The sequence below is a fragment of the Podarcis muralis genome, chromosome Z (assembly GCF_964188315.1).
Source record: "Podarcis muralis chromosome Z, rPodMur119.hap1.1, whole genome shotgun sequence".
Taxonomy (NCBI): Eukaryota; Metazoa; Chordata; class Lepidosauria; order Squamata; family Lacertidae; genus Podarcis; species Podarcis muralis.
This window is the reverse complement of record NC_135673.1, coordinates 47,067,597-47,085,274: the sequence shown is the minus strand read 5'-3', so window position 1 is coordinate 47,085,274 and position 17,678 is coordinate 47,067,597. Positions and strand designations below refer to the sequence as shown.

At 48.1% G+C, this 17,678-nt stretch overlaps 1 protein-coding gene and 1 long non-coding RNA gene across 3 annotated transcripts; both read left to right on the top strand.

The window, feature by feature from the left end:
- The first annotated feature begins 375 nt into the window (after positions 1–375).
- On the top strand, positions 376–1,632 carry LOC114589079 (uncharacterized). The gene is made up of 2 exons (XR_003704577.2): positions 376–617; positions 1,403–1,632. It is a non-coding gene; the product is annotated as an uncharacterized LOC114589079 (long non-coding RNA).
- A 2,073-nt stretch (positions 1,633–3,705) lies between these two features.
- Positions 3,706–12,406, top strand: SNX12 (sorting nexin 12). Of its 2 annotated transcripts, XM_028715270.2 has the most exons (4): positions 3,715–3,998; positions 9,047–9,142; positions 9,334–9,458; positions 10,638–12,406. In XM_028715270.2, the coding sequence occupies exons 1-4, from the start codon at positions 3,834–3,836 to the stop codon at positions 10,738–10,740; spliced, it is 489 nt and encodes a 162-aa protein (XP_028571103.1). In that variant the 5' UTR covers positions 3,715–3,833; the 3' UTR covers positions 10,741–12,406. The 2 variants fall into 2 exon arrangements, with proteins under 2 accessions (XP_028571104.1, XP_028571103.1); XM_028715271.2 differs by lacking the exon at positions 9,334–9,458 and having other exon boundaries at positions 3,706–3,998.
- The last annotated feature ends 5,272 nt before the right edge of the window (positions 12,407–17,678 follow it).

The window sequence follows — 17,678 nt, the reverse complement described above, 5'->3', positions numbered from 1 at the left end:
GGACTACAAATCCCAGAGTTCCAACTTCTCGCTTACCCTCTGTCTCCCTCCTCCTCCTCCCCCCCCGCCCCACCGTGCCGGCGTTACATAAGCAACCAACCAATCCGCTTCATCCAAAACAAGTGCGCCGTGCTAGGCGGCGCTGCGCTCCCACTCCTTTGGCTGGTGTGTCCAGCGGCTGCTACTCCCCCCTTTGCCCGCCACGGCGAAACTCTGCCGGGGCTGTTCTGTCTAATCGCCCCCCTCCCGCACGTGGATGGTGCAGCCAGATTAAAGGCGTCTTCAATGATTGATTAGACGACAGCTAGCCAACTGATTTATTAATCGATTAAACCTACACAAATTCTCTCGCTTGTGTGTTTGTGCTTATTACTATTCTACACAAAGTCTCTGCATGTGGTTTTTCTCTCTCCATATGAGATAGACATTTAGAAATTGAAAAATACATTTGCAGTTTTTCACATGTGAATAAAACTGCTTCTGTGGGGGGGGGGGGCGAGGGCGGGGAGGCAAGCTTCGCTCAAGTTGAGAAGATGATGCAAGATTCAGCTTGTCTCTGGAGAGGATGAGCTTCCTCGGTTGGAGGAACTCAGGACAGATGCTGCCTGCGGTGCAAGGTGAGCAAAGGTCAGCTCTTCAGCCATGAAACTGGCTGAAGAGGGGAAGGGGCACCTGAAGTGTACATTTTAAACCAGCGTCATACCAGTTTAATAATAATGTTATTATTTATATCCCACCCATCTGACTAGGTTCCATGAGCCACTGTGGGTGGCTTCCAGCAAAATACAAAAACACAATAAAACATCAAAAACTTCTGTATGCAGGGCTGCTTTCATATGTCTTCAAGAAGACATATGGTTATCTCCTTGACAACTAATGGGAGGGCATTCTGCAACGCAGGCACCACTACCAAGAATGCCCTCTGCTGGTTCCCTGTAACTTCACTTCTCCCAGTGAGGGATCTGCCAGAAGGCTCTCGGAGCTGGAACTCAGTGCCTGGACTTTAAACAGTCATGCCTTCCCCCAAAAGATCCTGGGAAGGGTAGTTTCCTTAAGAGTGATTAAAGTTGTTAGGAGGCCCCTTTCCCCCTCACTGTGATACAATTCCTAGAGTGTTCTAGGATTCAGAATGTCCTAAAGACTGCTGATTCACCTGCTGAAAATACCTTTCTTGTGTTGGCACACACCACCTTTCCCTAGGGGGGGTACAAGGAGAAAGGCCTCTGATGATGAAAGTGGGGTCCAGGTGGGTTCATGTGGGGAGCTGCCCCAGAAATTACTCAAATGGGACTTGAGCACAAGAGCATTCTCCCTGTTTGTGATTCCCAGCAACTGGTAATCAGAAGTATACTGCACAACACCCCTTCGATAGCTAAGCTGTGTCCATTTTGTGTTTGCACAGATCTTTGTGGCTCAGGACCCCAATATCTCCTGAAATGTCTCTCCCAAAATGAAAGCCTCTGGCCACTTAGATCTTCATCTAAGCCCTTCTCCAGGTCCCTCCTTCGAGGGAGGCTCAGAAGATGGTGACAAAGGAGAAGGCCTTTCCACTGGCAACTTCTCATCTGTGGAGCCACATCTTCTGGCTGCAAATTTCATACTTTTAACATTAAAGCTCTTTCACCTCCACCCCCCAGTTGTTGTGTCACTTGCAAATTATATAGAACACCACAGAAAGCCAAAACTATAGAACGTTTGAAATCTAGTGTGCACACTAGCCAGTGTAATTATTTCATTCTAATTGTGAGCATCCATCTGCCTCGGGAGACAATGGAGGAGTGTGCTTTTGGGGCTGAAGTCAAATTGTTGGAAGGTTGCAGCGCCTGCTGTGGTTGTAGAGACTGGCATGGGAGAGACATGTTTTGTTGCAGCTGGGGCAGATGAAGGGATCCAATTGTGTTACTGCAGATGCATCATGGTGTTTCTCCTCTCTGCGCTTCTCCCAGAGGTCATTCATTCTTTGGTCACTGCTATGGTTACATAGCCTGTCTCCAAGCACTGTGGTCATCTGCAAGGGATTCCCACATAGCAGAGTTGATGTTGCCAGCCTTCATGTCTTGTTTGCAGACATCTTTGTAACACAGAATTGGTCTACCAATGGGCCTGGTGCCTGAAGCCAGGTCACCGCAGAGCACCCCTTTGGGGATCCTGCAATCTTACAATTTTTGGATGGTGTGTGGGATCATGACCTTCTAATACAAATTATATTCTCATACAAATACAGGAAAAGCCCATTATGCATCCCTTATGAAAATAGCCCAACCTTGTTTACTGGGTACTGTCTACACATCTCTCCAGGGTATCTGGCTGGGGACATTCCCAACCCTACCTGGAGATTTTGGGCATTGACTCTGGGGCCTTCTGCATGTGAAACAAGCACTTCACCACTGAGCTAATAACATAAGAAACTGCCACAAACAGAGTCAGCCCACATGCCCATCTAGCTCAACACTGTCTATATACTGACTAGTGCAAACTTTCCAGGGACATAAGCTACCTTCCCTGAAGATGTGGAGGACTAAACCTGGGACCTTCTGCACAAAGCACATGCTATACCAAGCTACAGCTACTGAATGCTTCTTGCACTGTGATATGCTGTTTTTATTGAAAAATATTTGGATAACGATGTATCACAAATAATTTTTTGTTGTTGTTTAGTCGTTTAGTTTCATGTTGGTGGCTTCAAGAACACTGTCCAACCATTTCGTCCTCTGTCATCCCCTTCCCCTTGTGCCCCCCATCTTCCCAACATCAGGGTCTTTTCCAGGGAGTCTTCTCTTCTCATGAGGTGGCCAAAATATTGGAGCCTCAGCTTCAGGATCTGTCCTTCCAGTGAGCACTCAGGGCTGATTTCCTTAAGAATGGATGCGTTTGATCTTCTTGCAGTCCATGGGACTCTCAAGAGTCTCCTCCAGCACCATAATTCAAAAGCATCCATTCTTCGGCGATCAGCCTTCTTGATGGTCCAGCTCTCACTTCCATACATCACTACTGGGAAAAGCATAGCTTTAACTATACGGACCTTTGTTGGCAAGGTGATGTCTCTGCTTTTTTTAAATTTTGTCACCATCTGCAATAAATACTGTAAATCAAATGAAGAGCGGCGATAAAAACATAAGAAAGACCTGCTGCCACTGAAACCTGTTTTGTTTTATTCATATATGTGCTGCTGTTACATTTGCAGTCGCGCACCGTTTTGTAACGTTTGTTTGTGTTATGGATTTCGGACTGCGAGGCACTTTGAGTTCATCCTTAGCGGGTTTGGGGGCGTTAATACAAGTTAAAATGCATAATAATAATAACTGTGATCGAACCGGGGGCTAACAACAAAACGCTCCCCACCGGTTCCACCGGCAGCGCCAGCGCCGCATGCGCAGGGATGCAGCGCCCAGGAGCCTCCCCGCGCCATGGATGATTCTGCCAGTTATGCAAGGCACTTCACGGCGCAGAGCTCGGAGTAGGACACCTAGCGGCGGCCCCGCACCATAAACTGACCACTGCTGCGCCATACAGGTTCCAGGGCTCGGTGGCGCGCAGCCACGCGCCGAAGATAACTCATAAACTCCGCCGCTTAACCAATGTGCCCGTTATTGCTTATGCGCGTTGCGGGGCTGGCGCGGCTTGTCAGAGGGAGGAGGCGGGCCCCGGAACATGAATCCCCACCGGAGTTATGCAGGGCGGGCACGGCGCGGCGCTTCCCCACGCAGGTTCCGGGGCGGCGCCATGGTATTGCGGCGCCGCGGCTGTGAGGAGAAGCTGGCGGCAGCGGCGGCAGGGCGCGTTCCGCTGAGGCGGCTCTGACCACCAGAATCTCCCCTCCTTCCCTCTCCGCTATGTCCGAGGCGGCCGTGGCCGACACGCGGCGCCTCAACTCGAAGCCGCAGGACCTGACGGACGCCTACGGGCCGCCCAGCAACTTCCTGGAGATCGACATCTTCAACCCGCAGACCGTGGGCGTCGGGCGGGCCAGATACACCAGCTACGAGCTCCGCATGAGGGTGCGTAAGGGAGGGGGCGAGGGCGGGGGCGGGGTGAGGGAGGAGGGGCGGGGCCTCGGGGGGGTCTTCTAGTGGGCGGGGTGTCAGTGGGAGGGAACGGAATAGGGCACCCTCGTGCCACGCCCAATACCTGCCTTATTTGAGGGGGGGGGATTCCGACCCTCATTTCAATTCATTTAAAAAAAATCATTTATATTTATTTCTAATTACCCTGTTCCTGTAAGCAGGATAGGCAGGAATGTTATAGTTACATGGAGGCCATGGGGTAGGTGCAGTATAAAGGGGTGGTGTGGCATAGTGGTTAGATCGTTCTGTGGATAAAGAGGTGGCCCTGGGTTGGGAGAGGCTGCCCACTCTGCTACAAAGCACACATGGGCTTGAGGATAGATCTGCTTGCTCAAGCTGATCCCGCCTCACAGAATGTTGCAAGTAGTGAATGGGCTTGTAAGTCGGCGTGAATCTGCTAAGCCAGGGGTCGGCAACCTAAGGCCCATGGGCCGGTAGCAGCCCACAAGGCTTGTCTAACTGGCACATGGCGACCCCTGGCACCCCCCGCTCTTACCGGCGCACTGTGGGGATCGACTTCCGGGTTGATGGCACCTGTGCGAATGTGCACAGGCACTCCTCCAACCCAGATGTGTGCCGAAAATAGTGTGTGCACATGCATGCAGGATGAAGAAGTGCCTGTGCACGTGCACGCACACTATTTCCAGCACACTTCTGGATCAGAGGAGCGTTGGAAAAATAGTGTGTGCGCACGGGCGCTCCTCTGACCCGGAAGAGCGCGCATGCGCACATGCTCTGGCCCATCCTCTGACTGGCCCGTCCTTTGATAAGGTTGCTGATCTCTCAGCTAAGCCTTTAGCACAGGCTTGGTTTCTTTTTTGATTTGGGGTAGTATCTGGTGCATCCTTGGTGCACACCTGCCTGATGTCATCATGGATCCCGATTGTGGCTGTGTGGGGCAGCCTTGGAGAAGAATCAACTTAAGCAGAGACTGGTGGGGGGTTAATATTTTCCCCACCTTTCCCCTCCCTATGCCTTTATTTTATGTGCATTCCTAGATATGTGCTGAGAAGCCACACTGAGTTCAGGGAAACTTGCTACCTGGTAATCATGTAAAGCAGGGGCTCAAAAGCCAAGCCATTGACCTCCTGCCTTTGTAAATTTTGATACCTCTATGGTAGTTTTTAATATGTGAACGGTGCTAAGTAACCCCTGGGTGGATCACACAGACCACCAGTTGGGAACCACTGATGTAATGGATTGCAACTATAACATTACATATGCAGAGAAAAGAAACACAAGGGTGCATCTGTAAGAGTGAAACCACATGCCCTCATCTGCCCCAGCTGCAACAAAACATGTCTCTCCCTTATCAGTCTCTGCAGCCACAGCAGGCGCTGTAACTCTCCCCGTGATTTACCCCCAATGATGCACTCTTCTATTGTCTCTCGAGACAGACAGAGGCCAACAACAATACAGTAGCCTACATCATGGTGTGGAACCTATGGACCCCCATATGTTGCTGCACTCCAACTTCTATCAATCCCAGCCAGCATGGCCATGGTCAGGGATAATGGGGTCCAATAAACACCTGGGAGAGCCACAGGTTCTTCATCCCTTTACAGTGAGATTAGCAAAGCATTTGTTGCTGCCCTTAGGATCTTACAATCTAAAATACTAGTTGGATTGGAATAGGGGGGACCAGTCAACTCAGCATAACAAAAGTAATTTTAGTTACTGGTATGGAACAGATGACAATTCTGCAGAATGGGTATTTGTGACCTACATGTCCTTCTCAAGCAATTAGTTGCATTTTAAGTTCCTTCCCTAGAAAGGAGCTCTTGAAACACCCTCTTGACTAGTGGAAAGGATTTTTGAGTCTGCAAGGGGCAGGATTTTGCTGTATTGTAGAATAGCTAGAAGGGGTGAGTATCTAGAAGTGGTTGTCCTGGACCTTGCCATTAAAGCAATTGTGCCACTGCACTATAATAGTGCCTGCTACCTGGTTGAAGCGGTTGCTTCTGAAGAGTAAAGGTAAAGGGACCCCTGACCATTAGGTCCAGTCACGGATGACTCTGGGGTTGCGGCGCTCATCTCGCTTTATTGGCCGAGGGAGCCGGTGTACAGCTTCTGGGTTATGTGGCCAGCATGACTAAGCCGCTTCCTGCAAACCAGAGCAGTGCACGGAAATGCCGTTTACCTTCCCGCCGGAGCGGTACCTATTTATCTACTTGCACTTTGTGCTTTTGAACTGCTACTGAAGAGTAGATTACTGCAATGTGCTCTACATGGCGCTGCCCTTTAGGCCGAACTGAAAGCTGTAGCTTGTGCAGAATGCAGTGGATTGACGCTCAGTGGGCCGAAATATTGCCATTTTATTATGCTGTTGCTGAAATAATTGCAGTTAGACTGCCAGTTGGGCTAGGTTCGTGATGCTAGTTATGGTATAGAAAGTTCTACAGTTTGGGATCAAGATTACTAAAAGATTGTATCATCCCAACATACATACCCAACCAATCATTGTCCCATGTGAGAGAGCATCCTACAGATATAGTTCTATCAGGAGGTCTATTCCACACAATGTTGGAATTGGGTCTAAGCTGTGGTAGTACCTACCCTTTTAAAACTCCCTCTAGTTGCATGTTGGACTGGTGTTTTCTCTGTTGCTTTTCACCTGCTAGAAGTATTCCTCTTGCAGCAAGCCTTCTAAGTAGCTTAGGGTTAGAGCTCAACGTCGAGCCTACCAAGTGGCGATGGCGACGGCGAAGAGGACCTTCTTCACCGCCTCTATTGCATCTGCAGAAAACAGCAACAGGAGACTATTTCAGGTGCTTAGCAGTCTATCGGAACCACCTTCGTCACCGGGGCCTGGTAGGGACCCCAAGATCTCCTGCAATGCTTTTGCAAAGTTTTTGCAGATAAAGTCACTCAGATTCGGAAGGAGGTAGACTTCACCGTGGGAGCAGGGCCAGGGTGGAAGAGTGCTGGAGTCCTGTCTAGTCATGTTATATGGGATCAATTCCAATCTGTTACCTCCGAGGATGTGGACAGGCTGCTTGGACGAGTGAAACCAACCACTTGTCTCCTTGATCTTTGCCCATCCTGGCTAATAAAAGCGAGCCGGGAAGGGCTGGGCGATGGGCTCTGCAGGGTGGTGAATGCTTCCCTCTCCAAGGGAGCCTTCCCTGGCCCCCTGAAAGAGGCAGTCATTAAACTGCTTCTTTAAAAAACACCTTTAGACCCAGCCAACATGGTCAACTATCGCCCAGTCTCAAATCTTCCATTCTTGGGCAAGGTGGTTGAGCGGGTGGTTGCTGAACAACTCCAAGCATGCCTGGAGGATTAAGACCATTTGGATCCCTTCCAATCGGGATTCAAGCCTCACCATGGGACTGAAACTGTCTTGGTCGGGCTGATCAATGATCTCTGGCGGGCTAGGAACAAAAGTGAGAGCTGTTTCCTAGTTCTGCTGGATCTCTCAGCGGCCTTTGATACCATCGACCATGACATCCTTCTGGACCGTCAGGAGGGGCTGGGAGCTGGGGGCACTGTTACACAGTGGTTCCGCTCCTTTCTCCTGGGCCGTATCTAGAAAGTGGTGTTGGGGGATGAGTGTTCAGACCCATGGGCTCTCACTTGTGCCTCAGGGTTCCGTCCTCTCCTCCATGATTTTTAATATCTATATGAAGCCGCTGGGAAGGATTATTGGGGGTTTGGGCTGGGTGTTCATCAGTATGTAGATGATACCCAGCTCTACCTCTCTTTTAAATCAGAACCAGTGAAGGCGGTGAAGGTCCTGTGTGAGTGCCTGGAGGCAGTTGGAGGATGGATGGGGACTAACAGATTGAGGTTGAATCCTGTCAAGACAGAAGTACTGTTTTGGGGGGATAGGGGGCAGGCAGGTGTGGGGGACTCCCTGTTCCTGAATGGGGTAACTGTGCTCCTGAAGGATCAGGTGCACAGCCTGGGAGTCATTCTGGACTCACAGCTGTCCATGGAGGCGCAGGTCAATTCTGTGTCCAGGTCTACCAGCTCCATCTGGTACACAGACCCTACCTGCCCACAGACTGTCTCGCCAGAGTGGTGCATGCTCTAGTTATCTCCCGCTTGGACTGCTGCAATGCGCTCTATGTGGGGCTACCTTTGAAGGTGACTCGGAAACTGCAATTAATCCAGAATGTGGGAGCTAGACTGATGACTGGGAGTGGCCGCCGGGACCATATAACACCAGTACTGAGAGACCTGCATTAGTTCCCGGTACGTTTCCGAGCATAATTCAAAGTATTGGTGCTAAAGGAGCGTCTCCACCCTGATCATTCAGCCCGGACACTGAGATCCAGCACTGAGGGCCTTCTGGTGGTTCCCTCACTGGAGAAGTAAGGTTACAGGGAACCAGGCAGAGGGCCTTCTCAGTAGTGACGCCTGCCCTGTGGAACGCCCTCCCATCAAGGAAATAAGCAACTATCCTACTTTTAACAGATACCTGTTAATGCTGTATTGTGTTTTTAATATTCGATTGGGAGCCGCCCAGAGTGGCTGGGGAAACCCAGCCAGATGGGCTGGGTATAAATAAATTATTATAAATTATTATTATAATGTCTATCTCAGTTGATACCTGTACAGTGGTACCTCTGGTTACATACGCTTCAGGTTACACACTCCGCTAACCCAGAAATAGTGCTTCAGGTTAAGAACTTTGCTTCAGGATAAGAACAGAAATTGTGTTCCGGCGGCGCGGCAGCAGCAGGAGGCCCCATTAGCTAAAGTGGTGCTTCAGGTTAAGAACATTTTCAGGTTAAGTACAGACCTTCAGAACGAATTAAGTACTTAACCCGAGGTACCACTGTATTTGATTTGAATTGATTTTATGTATCTGCAGTTGTTACATTAAACTGTTAGTTAAAACAATTGCACATTGTTTTGTGTTTTGCATAAGTTTTTGTTATATTGCAAATTGCTTTGGTATGCCTAATGGGGAATGATTCATAAATCAATAATAATAAAGCAGTTGTCAATTAGAACTTTCTCTTGCCTCCTTTCAGACAAATCTGCCGATCTTCAAACTGAAAGAGTCCTGTGTGAGGCGACGGTATAGTGACTTTGAATGGCTGAAAAATGAGCTAGAGCGTGACAGTAAGGTGGGTACAGGAAATGAACATCCACTCTGTATGCATAATAAATAGATCCGTAGATAACTTTCTTCTTCATTCCTGTGGCAGAGAGCTCTCCTACTCTTCCCTGTTGGATCTAGTGGTGACCCTAACAGATCAAGCAGCAGAAGGAGAGTGGTTCTGCTCCCCCTCTTAAGTCATGCTCTCAATGTTTCTAGATTGTAGTGCCTCCACTGCCTGGCAAAGCCTTGAAGCGCCAGCTTCCTTTCCGAGGAGATGAGGGCATCTTTGAGGAGTCCTTCATAGAAGAAAGAAGACAGGGCTTAGAACAGTTCATAAACAAGTAAGAGTGACACCTGGGTCTTCAATACTTGGGGAAGTGAAAGACTCTGGGAGAGGAGGATGTGTCATTGCACAGTGTAGTGACTAGATTGCATATCGTGGTTGCCAGTAACTCTAGGCATCATCTTAAGCTTACCATTGGTCTTCTCTTCATGTGGAATCCTAAGAACTGTAGTTCTCTAAAGAGTGCCTAAGAACTGTAGTTCTCTAAAGAGTGCTTTTATGATACTCTGCAGCAACCTAATGCTCTTCAGATGTTTTATACTACAATTACCATCTGTCCCAGCCAGCAGGGCTGTAGGATGCTGGGCCTGCTGGGAGTGTGGCTGTGATGGCCAGGGCTGATGCAAGTTTTTGTCCAGAACATCTGGAGGGCACTGGGTTGGCAAAAGCTGCCTTAAGTGGTGAAGAGCCTGCAGTTATGCTGCCTCAAGTCTGCTAGAAATGCTAAAATGAGAAAGCTGGTTTATTGTTAAATTATTATTTTTTAAATTTATAGTCATGACAGAAACAGTTACTAGCCAGAGACTATCAACTTATATCTTCCCATTATCTGACTTTATCCCAACCCCTTGTAATAAGGCTCCACCACTCTCCAGCTGCTTCTTTCAGGGAGGAAGTAGGGAGCCATGCCCACTTCCCAAACCACATACAGCCGTGATTCAGCAGCTGGGCCATTTCTGCCTGGTAAACTACTAGGATGAGCCCTATCACACAAACTTGTCAGACTACAGTTCTGAAAATCTGCTTGTGAGGAAAGAGAGACATGATGGCTATTCTGATACAAAACCGAAATGTTTGTAGCGCAGACAAAACTGAAGGGTCTACAATCCAGTTGTCAAGGAAACTACACTTCATACACAGAATCTGGCAGTTGTCCCTGGATGCTGAACTTTAGAAGCACAACCTTCTACATCCCTGTACAAATTCAGAGATGAAAAGCCCTCCTGGGCCTGTTTCTTGGGGAGGATGCATGCTGGGGGTGCTGAGTGCCTCCAAAGACTGGAGAGATGGGATTGGTGGCAAATGAAAATAACAGAGGCCAGCCAAAATAGATGGACAATGCTGCAAGTGTCCTGGGTGCTTGTGTGTGCTGCTGTTGCACAATATGATCTTTCCTTGCCTTGTACAGAATTGGGTAGCTGATTGCTAATCTAACACTTCTTCTTGTTCTTGGCAGAATTGCTGGACACCCGCTGGCACAGAACGAGCGCTGCTTACACATGTTCCTGCAGGAGGAGACTATCGATAGAAATTACATCCCAGGGAAAGTCCGTCAGTAGAGGAGTCTGGCATTCTCCATTTTCTCTCCCCGTGCAAAAATGACATTTATTTTTACACTGCCCCTCTTCCGAACCAGCTTTTTTCTCTTTAAACCTCCTCACTTGTCTAGTGTGCCCACCACGCCATCCCACCCCATCCCACCCCTTGTTAGGCAGCAGCGTTGGGTTCTGTTGGTCTTTGGTCTCTGCATAAAAAGGTGAGAACCTGGGAAGAGCTTGTGCCTATTGGTGGATAGGTAAAGCTTGCTGAAAATGAACTGGAGACTAGTGTAAGGTATTGCAGCATACATCAGAGCTGCTTTTCTTCCTTTGTGTAAGAATATGGAGGATTATCCAGCATGTGTAAGTGTGCTCCTTGCCACAGGTTTCCTAGGGAAGTCATGGTACTGAGGCTCCTTTTCTTGGCTACTGCAGAGATGTTTCAGGGATTTTTTGTTAGCATCTGTGCCCATCACCCCAGAATGATTAAAAGTGGGAAGCAAAAAATGTTTTCCCCTTAACTTGCTAGGAGGGTACTGTAGACCAAAAGCAGTTTGGAAGCTCCCTTTATTGAGCAGAAAGGCCTTCTGAGGGACTTCAAGTGACCCCTTCAGTATGCCTTGAGGTTTTAGCTGCTAATCCTACCCCAATAACCTTTGGGCTTTGTAGAGTTAGAGGCAGACTTGCAACCCAAAGAACAAGGCACCCTTTGGGAGCCACAACTTCTGGTAGCAGAATGGCTTCTTGAGAATGCATGGGCAAAGCAAACAGTGGCGTCTCAGAAGCAGGGTTCATGTTGAGGACTGGGCAGGAAAGGTTTGGTGGCTGGCTTTTGATGTTGAAACCTGTAGAGCAGTGTTTTCTCTGAGGATTGCACCTTAGCAAGTTAAAAGATGGAGCAAGTGGAACCTAAACTAAGGGATGTTTCGCATGCCGCTTCTGTGTTCAGTGGATAGCTTCATCTGGCCTCTTGTCTGTGTCCATTTGGGGTTATGGTGCAAAGTTCCCTACTGTTTGTTTAATATTTAATCTGTTGGGAGGTCTTGACCATGGTATCTGTACAGCCTCTTTGTTTGACCTGAACAAGAAACTTTGTGATCCCTCCAAAACTCTGGCCTGCAAGAGGTGGGGGCAGGAAGAGAGTCGTATCAACCTAAGTAATAAAGTGACCGTAATCGCAAAGTTCCCTGTTCTGAAGTTTGCACTATTTGGAGTGAGCAGTACAAGTGTGTCTTGGAGGGGAGAAAGAACTGGTATATACAATTTTGCATGTTTCAGACAAGAGGTTGAGGATATACACCACCCACCTATGGGGTAACTGGATAGCAGAAAACTCTTCTCTGGGCTCCCAAAGCAATGGCTATGCAGAAACTGTCTCTGCACGGACCACTCTCATCTGCTGCTGGAGAGGTGCTAACATTCCTGTTGGAAGCGGCCTGCTGCTGCCTCGTGGATCTGCATTAGCTATGAGTTCTTCAAATTCCTTCCTTCATTTGGTGCACAAGTCTGGAGATCAGAGGCTCTTGCTGCTGTATGTGTGTGTTTTTGTGTGTGTGTCTATATTTATAGACACACACACATACATATCCATACTGATGTGGGGCTTGTAATTCAGCAAACTATGTCTTCAGTTTACTGTTTTATGTAATGTCCAAGACTTGTTCATATTAAACCACTGTGAAGCCAATATGTCTGTGTCCTCTATCAGTCACCGGCTTTTCTAAGTACTTATGGGTAAAGCTTTAGAAAGGATTTATTACTCTCTTACATGTCAAACGTGTCATTTGTGTGATGATTGGGTCTGAGGATTTATTGTTTATTTGCACTTGGGTCTTCTCAGGTAGTAGTCTCTGGTGCCTCTTGGGACTCACAGCCAGCACAAGGCAGAGAGACCCGCAGGAGCAACAGGCAAAGGCAACTGGTACTAGTTTGTCCCCCATCCTCCATGCTGAGTTCTACAAGGGCAACATTAAGCCGTGGTCTTCTGGGTTGTTGCCTCTGCACCACACTGGCTTTAAATGACATTCTTTTAGAATCATAGAATTGTAGAGTTGGAAGGGATCTTGAGGGTCATCTAGTCCAACCCCTTGCAGTGCAGAAATCTCAACATAGTATTCTGGGCACTGCATTTGGCTAGGTGTTGCTAGGAATTTTAACACTAAACTACAGTGCCTATAATTCTTTGGGGGAAAGAATTTGCTTTAAAGATATAGTGTGTATGCAACCTGAGAGTAAGATGAAGGGAGCTGACAGCAGCACCCCATGGGCTAGCGACAAGTAAAAAGGCAGGGTGGGTGGTGGACGTGGCACTGTCTGAAGTTGGTGGGGCAGTTACCCATTTGCCCAGCTGGGCTAGTCTCTGCTGCAGCCAAGCCTAGATCCATGGACACTGCAGCCATTTCCCCACATTTCTTCCAAGCTTTGCATAGTTTCCTAGCACTTTTCTCTCAGCTCCTTCAGCAGGCATTGCAACACACTTTGGCTTGCATGTACACTGTACCTTTAAAATACATTCAGAGTACACTTCCACCCTCAAAGAATTCTGGGCACTGCAGCTTGTTAAGGGTTGCTGGGAATTAATAATTCCAGCAGCGGTGAATTACAGTACCCAGAATTATTTGAGGGAGGGAATGTGTTTAAAATGTGCCTTAAAGGTATACTGTGTGCATGGCCTCCACTTTTTTGCATTCTGCCATTTGTCCAAGGAGCTTAAGGAGATGAACATGGTTCCCCCTGGTTGTATCCTCACAACTACCCTGTGAAGCAGGCTAAGCTGTTGGTAAGGTACATGGAGAGCAGCATCCCAGGAGCTGGCAGAGGCTGTGGAGGAGCAGTCAGCTAAGTTTGCAAAAAGGCAGCTGAGACCTGTGCCAGCCTTGCACTTGCCTTCTAATCGCCTCACCTGGAGAGCTGAGGTTTTGGAGGGTACACAGCCACTGTTTCTCTTCAGCAGGGCTCAAGGAAGTTGTAGAATGTCTACCCAACCATGGCTTCCTTGTGAACATGGAAGACTCGCACATGATGCCTTCTTAGAGGCTGCTGTATCTGGGGGCCATGCTAGACATGAGATTAGGCCTAGTCTCCCTGTCACAGGAGCGATTGCAAAAAATAAACAGAGGATCAAGCAGTCCTGAGGTCACCTTGTCCAGGTATTCAACATCTGACCCAACTGAAGGGGAGCATAGTCTCATGCATGGACATTGTACCATGGTCTCATCATCACTCCTGCAGTGGCAGGTTCTTCTGTTCCAGGAAGAGATTACATATTGGTTGCATTGAAGAACAAGGCATTCTCCCATTACCAGGTAATCCCTCCAATGGTGGCTCTCTTCAGCCCTCCTACAGGGATGGCAGATGTGGGATCCATCCAGGGTCCTGATAACTGGGTGCCAGCCTACAGGGCATGGGAACCCACAAGGGGAGTTTCATGCCTTGGGGCTCTGGGCATAGGATGAAAGGATACAGAGTGTGAATCTGCTGGAACTGAGGGCAATCTGACTAGTTCTCTTGGCCTTCCACCATCACTTGGAAGGGATGGGTGTCCTGATACATGCAGGCAGTGTTTGTGCAAAAGCTCATATTTTTCATCAGGGCAGATCCCTGACACCACTGCAGGAGGCAGCATGTCTGCTCAACTGGTTGGAGAACCACCTCACATCTATCACTACAGAACATGTATTGGGTGTGTCCAGTATCAAGGTGGATTGGCTGAGTTGCCAGGACGTGCTCCAAGCAGAATGGAGTATTCTGCCCTTGGTGTTTGAACAGATAGTGGCACGCTTTGGTCAGCCCTGTGGGGACCTGTGTGCAACTGAGCAAAACAAGGTGAGCAGCTTCTTTTAAAGTTCCAGTGTCCAACAGCAAAAGGCATAGGCTCCCTCATGAGCACTTGTGACAAGGGTCTCTTGTATGCTTTCCCCTTAATGGTAGTGATTCAGCACACATTCCAGAAAGTAAGGCACTGGAGGGCAGAGATCATTCTCATAGCTTCCTTTTGGCCCAGGAAAGAGTGGTTATTGGGTTGCCTTGGGCTCTTCTAGGTTGGTCAGATATTCTCTTCCACTACAGCAAGTGGCTTACCAATGGGGTAGGGTCAGAAGCTATTCCCACACATCTGGATAGCTGACAAATCCCATCTGATGATCCCCTCTTCCCTACAGGAAAATGTGACATTGGACCTCCCGTGGAGGTCCCTTTTCTGCTGGGGATTGAGGGGATCCATCCTCCCTAGGCTAGTTTTGGCTATGGGGTGGGCAAATTGGTTCATATGATTTTTTAAAAATTTATTTTTGGGTATTCTCTTTAATTGCATATATTCTTGTTCGGTGTTGAAATACTCCTAATTTCAGTTCAAATTTTTACTTCTTTTATTTTTTTACTGAACATTCCTCTTCCTCAAGGGTTGAAGTGCCCTGATCTACTGGCTCAAAGGATGGCTTATGGGAGTGGTTGGGTGCAGGGATGCCAAAAATTGATGCCCCAAATGCCAAAATGAACAGTTCTAGTGCTTTATTAAAAGAAGGTGTAGATTTACAGCAAATCTGCCTGCCAGGATTCCCATCCTTTCCAGATGCAGGACATACAATGCAGCAAGGAGATGGCTTGTCTGTACCCACACAATTATACATATTTTAATCACAAAGCAGCATACATCAATATACCCTAAACCTCCCCTCACACCTGGCTGCTGAGGCCATAGGTGGCAACTGCCCAAAGCTTTTCCCCTCTCTGGGCCTAGAGCCCAGCATCCCAAGGTCCACAGATAAGCGCAGCATCAAAGCAAGCTTATTAGCACACATCAAACCAAAGAAACATATATGAGCTTAGTTACACCACAACTACCAATTAGTTTTGGGGTTATCTTGACCGCCAAGATAGCACCTGCAGACCTTCCAGAGAATATCTTCACCTTTGGCTCAACGCATTAGGTTCTTGCATTTTTCTCTTTTTTCTGGTGCTTTGTACCCATGGGATGCAATGCTTTCCCCTGAGATTAGCATTATTATTATTATTATATTTTATTCTGAGCTGGATTGCATTGTTAACTGGGGGTGCATTGCCCTCCCATTGTGAGGTTGTTGGCTGTTGGCAACTGCCTGTCTCAAGAGTCAAGGGAGTGTGCCTCCAGGATTGAAGTCAGACTGCAGCATTTGCAGCACTGAAGTGACCTCCCTGGGGCTCAACTCTAAAGCAGTGTGCATGGAGGTCCTGGGCTGCCAGGCGACAAGACCTCCCTCTTGGCCTCACGGATGTGGTTCAAAGGAAAGCAGAGCAATACATTTGGCATCGGCTTGGCTGCAGAAGTTGCTGGAAGGAAGTGTATAAGGTGCCACCCAGTCATCTTAGGGTCTCCACTCCGGATTTGTGTAGGGTCCTGAAGCTTTTCTAACAAATGAGTATAGCCACAAGACAGTGAGGGCTTAGGATCTGAGTTTTCTTTCTCGTAGATGGGCTCTCTTGCCAGGTTGATGAGCCTCATCTGCCCCTCATTTCCCTCTGCAGCACATGCAGTTACCACCTTCTTAACCGTCAAACCCACAATTGGTCTTGTTTGCTCAATCCACTGGAGCCTGTCTTTGCATACAAGGGAAGTCCCTGAGGTACTGGACGGTAAGATCTGCCTAATTTGCATATTCCTGCCTATGGAGCAAGTGGGAACAACAACCCATCAAAGGGATCCCCTCCATCCTGTGCAGAAAATGAACCTTCTCAGGAGATCCAATGTCACACTATCACCTCTCATTGGTGGGCCTCTGGTAGATGATCTTCACCCTTTCATCGTGGCTCAGCTGATTGGGGAAAGCAGCCTACTACCTGAGACAGGAAGATGCCTACTGGTGGGAGCATGGACCAATCTGGAAGGGCATGTAGGGTCCAAAACCAAGGCTGCTGCAGAGGAACTGCCCCTAGAAATTGCTTCCATAGGAAGGAGTGGAAGAGTTCTCCCAAGATCTATGCAGAGACCATGACAGAGGCAAACCATCACCCAGTCTAACCCTCTCCATCCTACAAGACTGGGTGATGGTTTGCCATAGACCACAGTCTGATTCCTGCCCTGCAGTGCCATCTTAGCACCTGGCACTGTGATGCCCTGGGCACGCCACCATCCTCCTCCACATCCACATCCTGTACCACAGCAACTTCACCGGGGAGTGTGCAGCCATTGCATCCTTGCAGCCACCTCTCCATGTCAAGGGTGGGAGGCTGAAACCTTCTGGGCACTCCTCAGAAAGTCGCAGTGAGGGAGCCTTAGGAAAGCAGGCCTTCAGAAAGTATCTGCCATCTCCTGTTTGATTGTCTCTAACAGTTTCACCAGACTGTTGGGAAGAGTTTGGGGGCTCTGTGGAAGTGTTGCCAATACAGATTCAATAAACAGGTCTATTTGGTGCACTTTAGCTTCATATTCACTATTTTCCAGTTCTGTCCTTTTGTCCGCATCTGTTCCTGAAGTTCTTGGGTTCATTATTCTTTCCTAATTTGGCTGCTTTGTGCAGGCTGAAGTACTGCATGTTTCTTAGAAGCTTCTGTTAAACTGCTTAGCTGCTCAGAAATACATTGTAGTTCTTCACAAATAAGCTCTTTCTCGATTTTCTCAGCATCTTGTACTCTCTCCAAGGCCTCTCTCAACTTTTCAATTTGCCTCTCCTGACCTCCTATAATTGTTTTGCTTTCCTCCTTTGCAGCCAAAGCAAATTATACTTATATTATATGTCCTGCAGCTCACTTGTGAGCCCTTCTATGCACTCTGTCTTTTGGCTAGTTGACATCCTCATCCCCTGGATGTGGTTCATCAGGCCTGACACAACTTCCTTACCAGCAGCATTTGTTCAACTTAGTGAGCACATCTCCATTTCAATTTTTGCTCTCTCTTCATCTGTTTCCTCCAGTTTTGCTCTTGTGTCTTCTTGCTCATGGAATGCCTTCAAAGCTCTTGTTCATTCTGCCTCTTGAAGCATTTT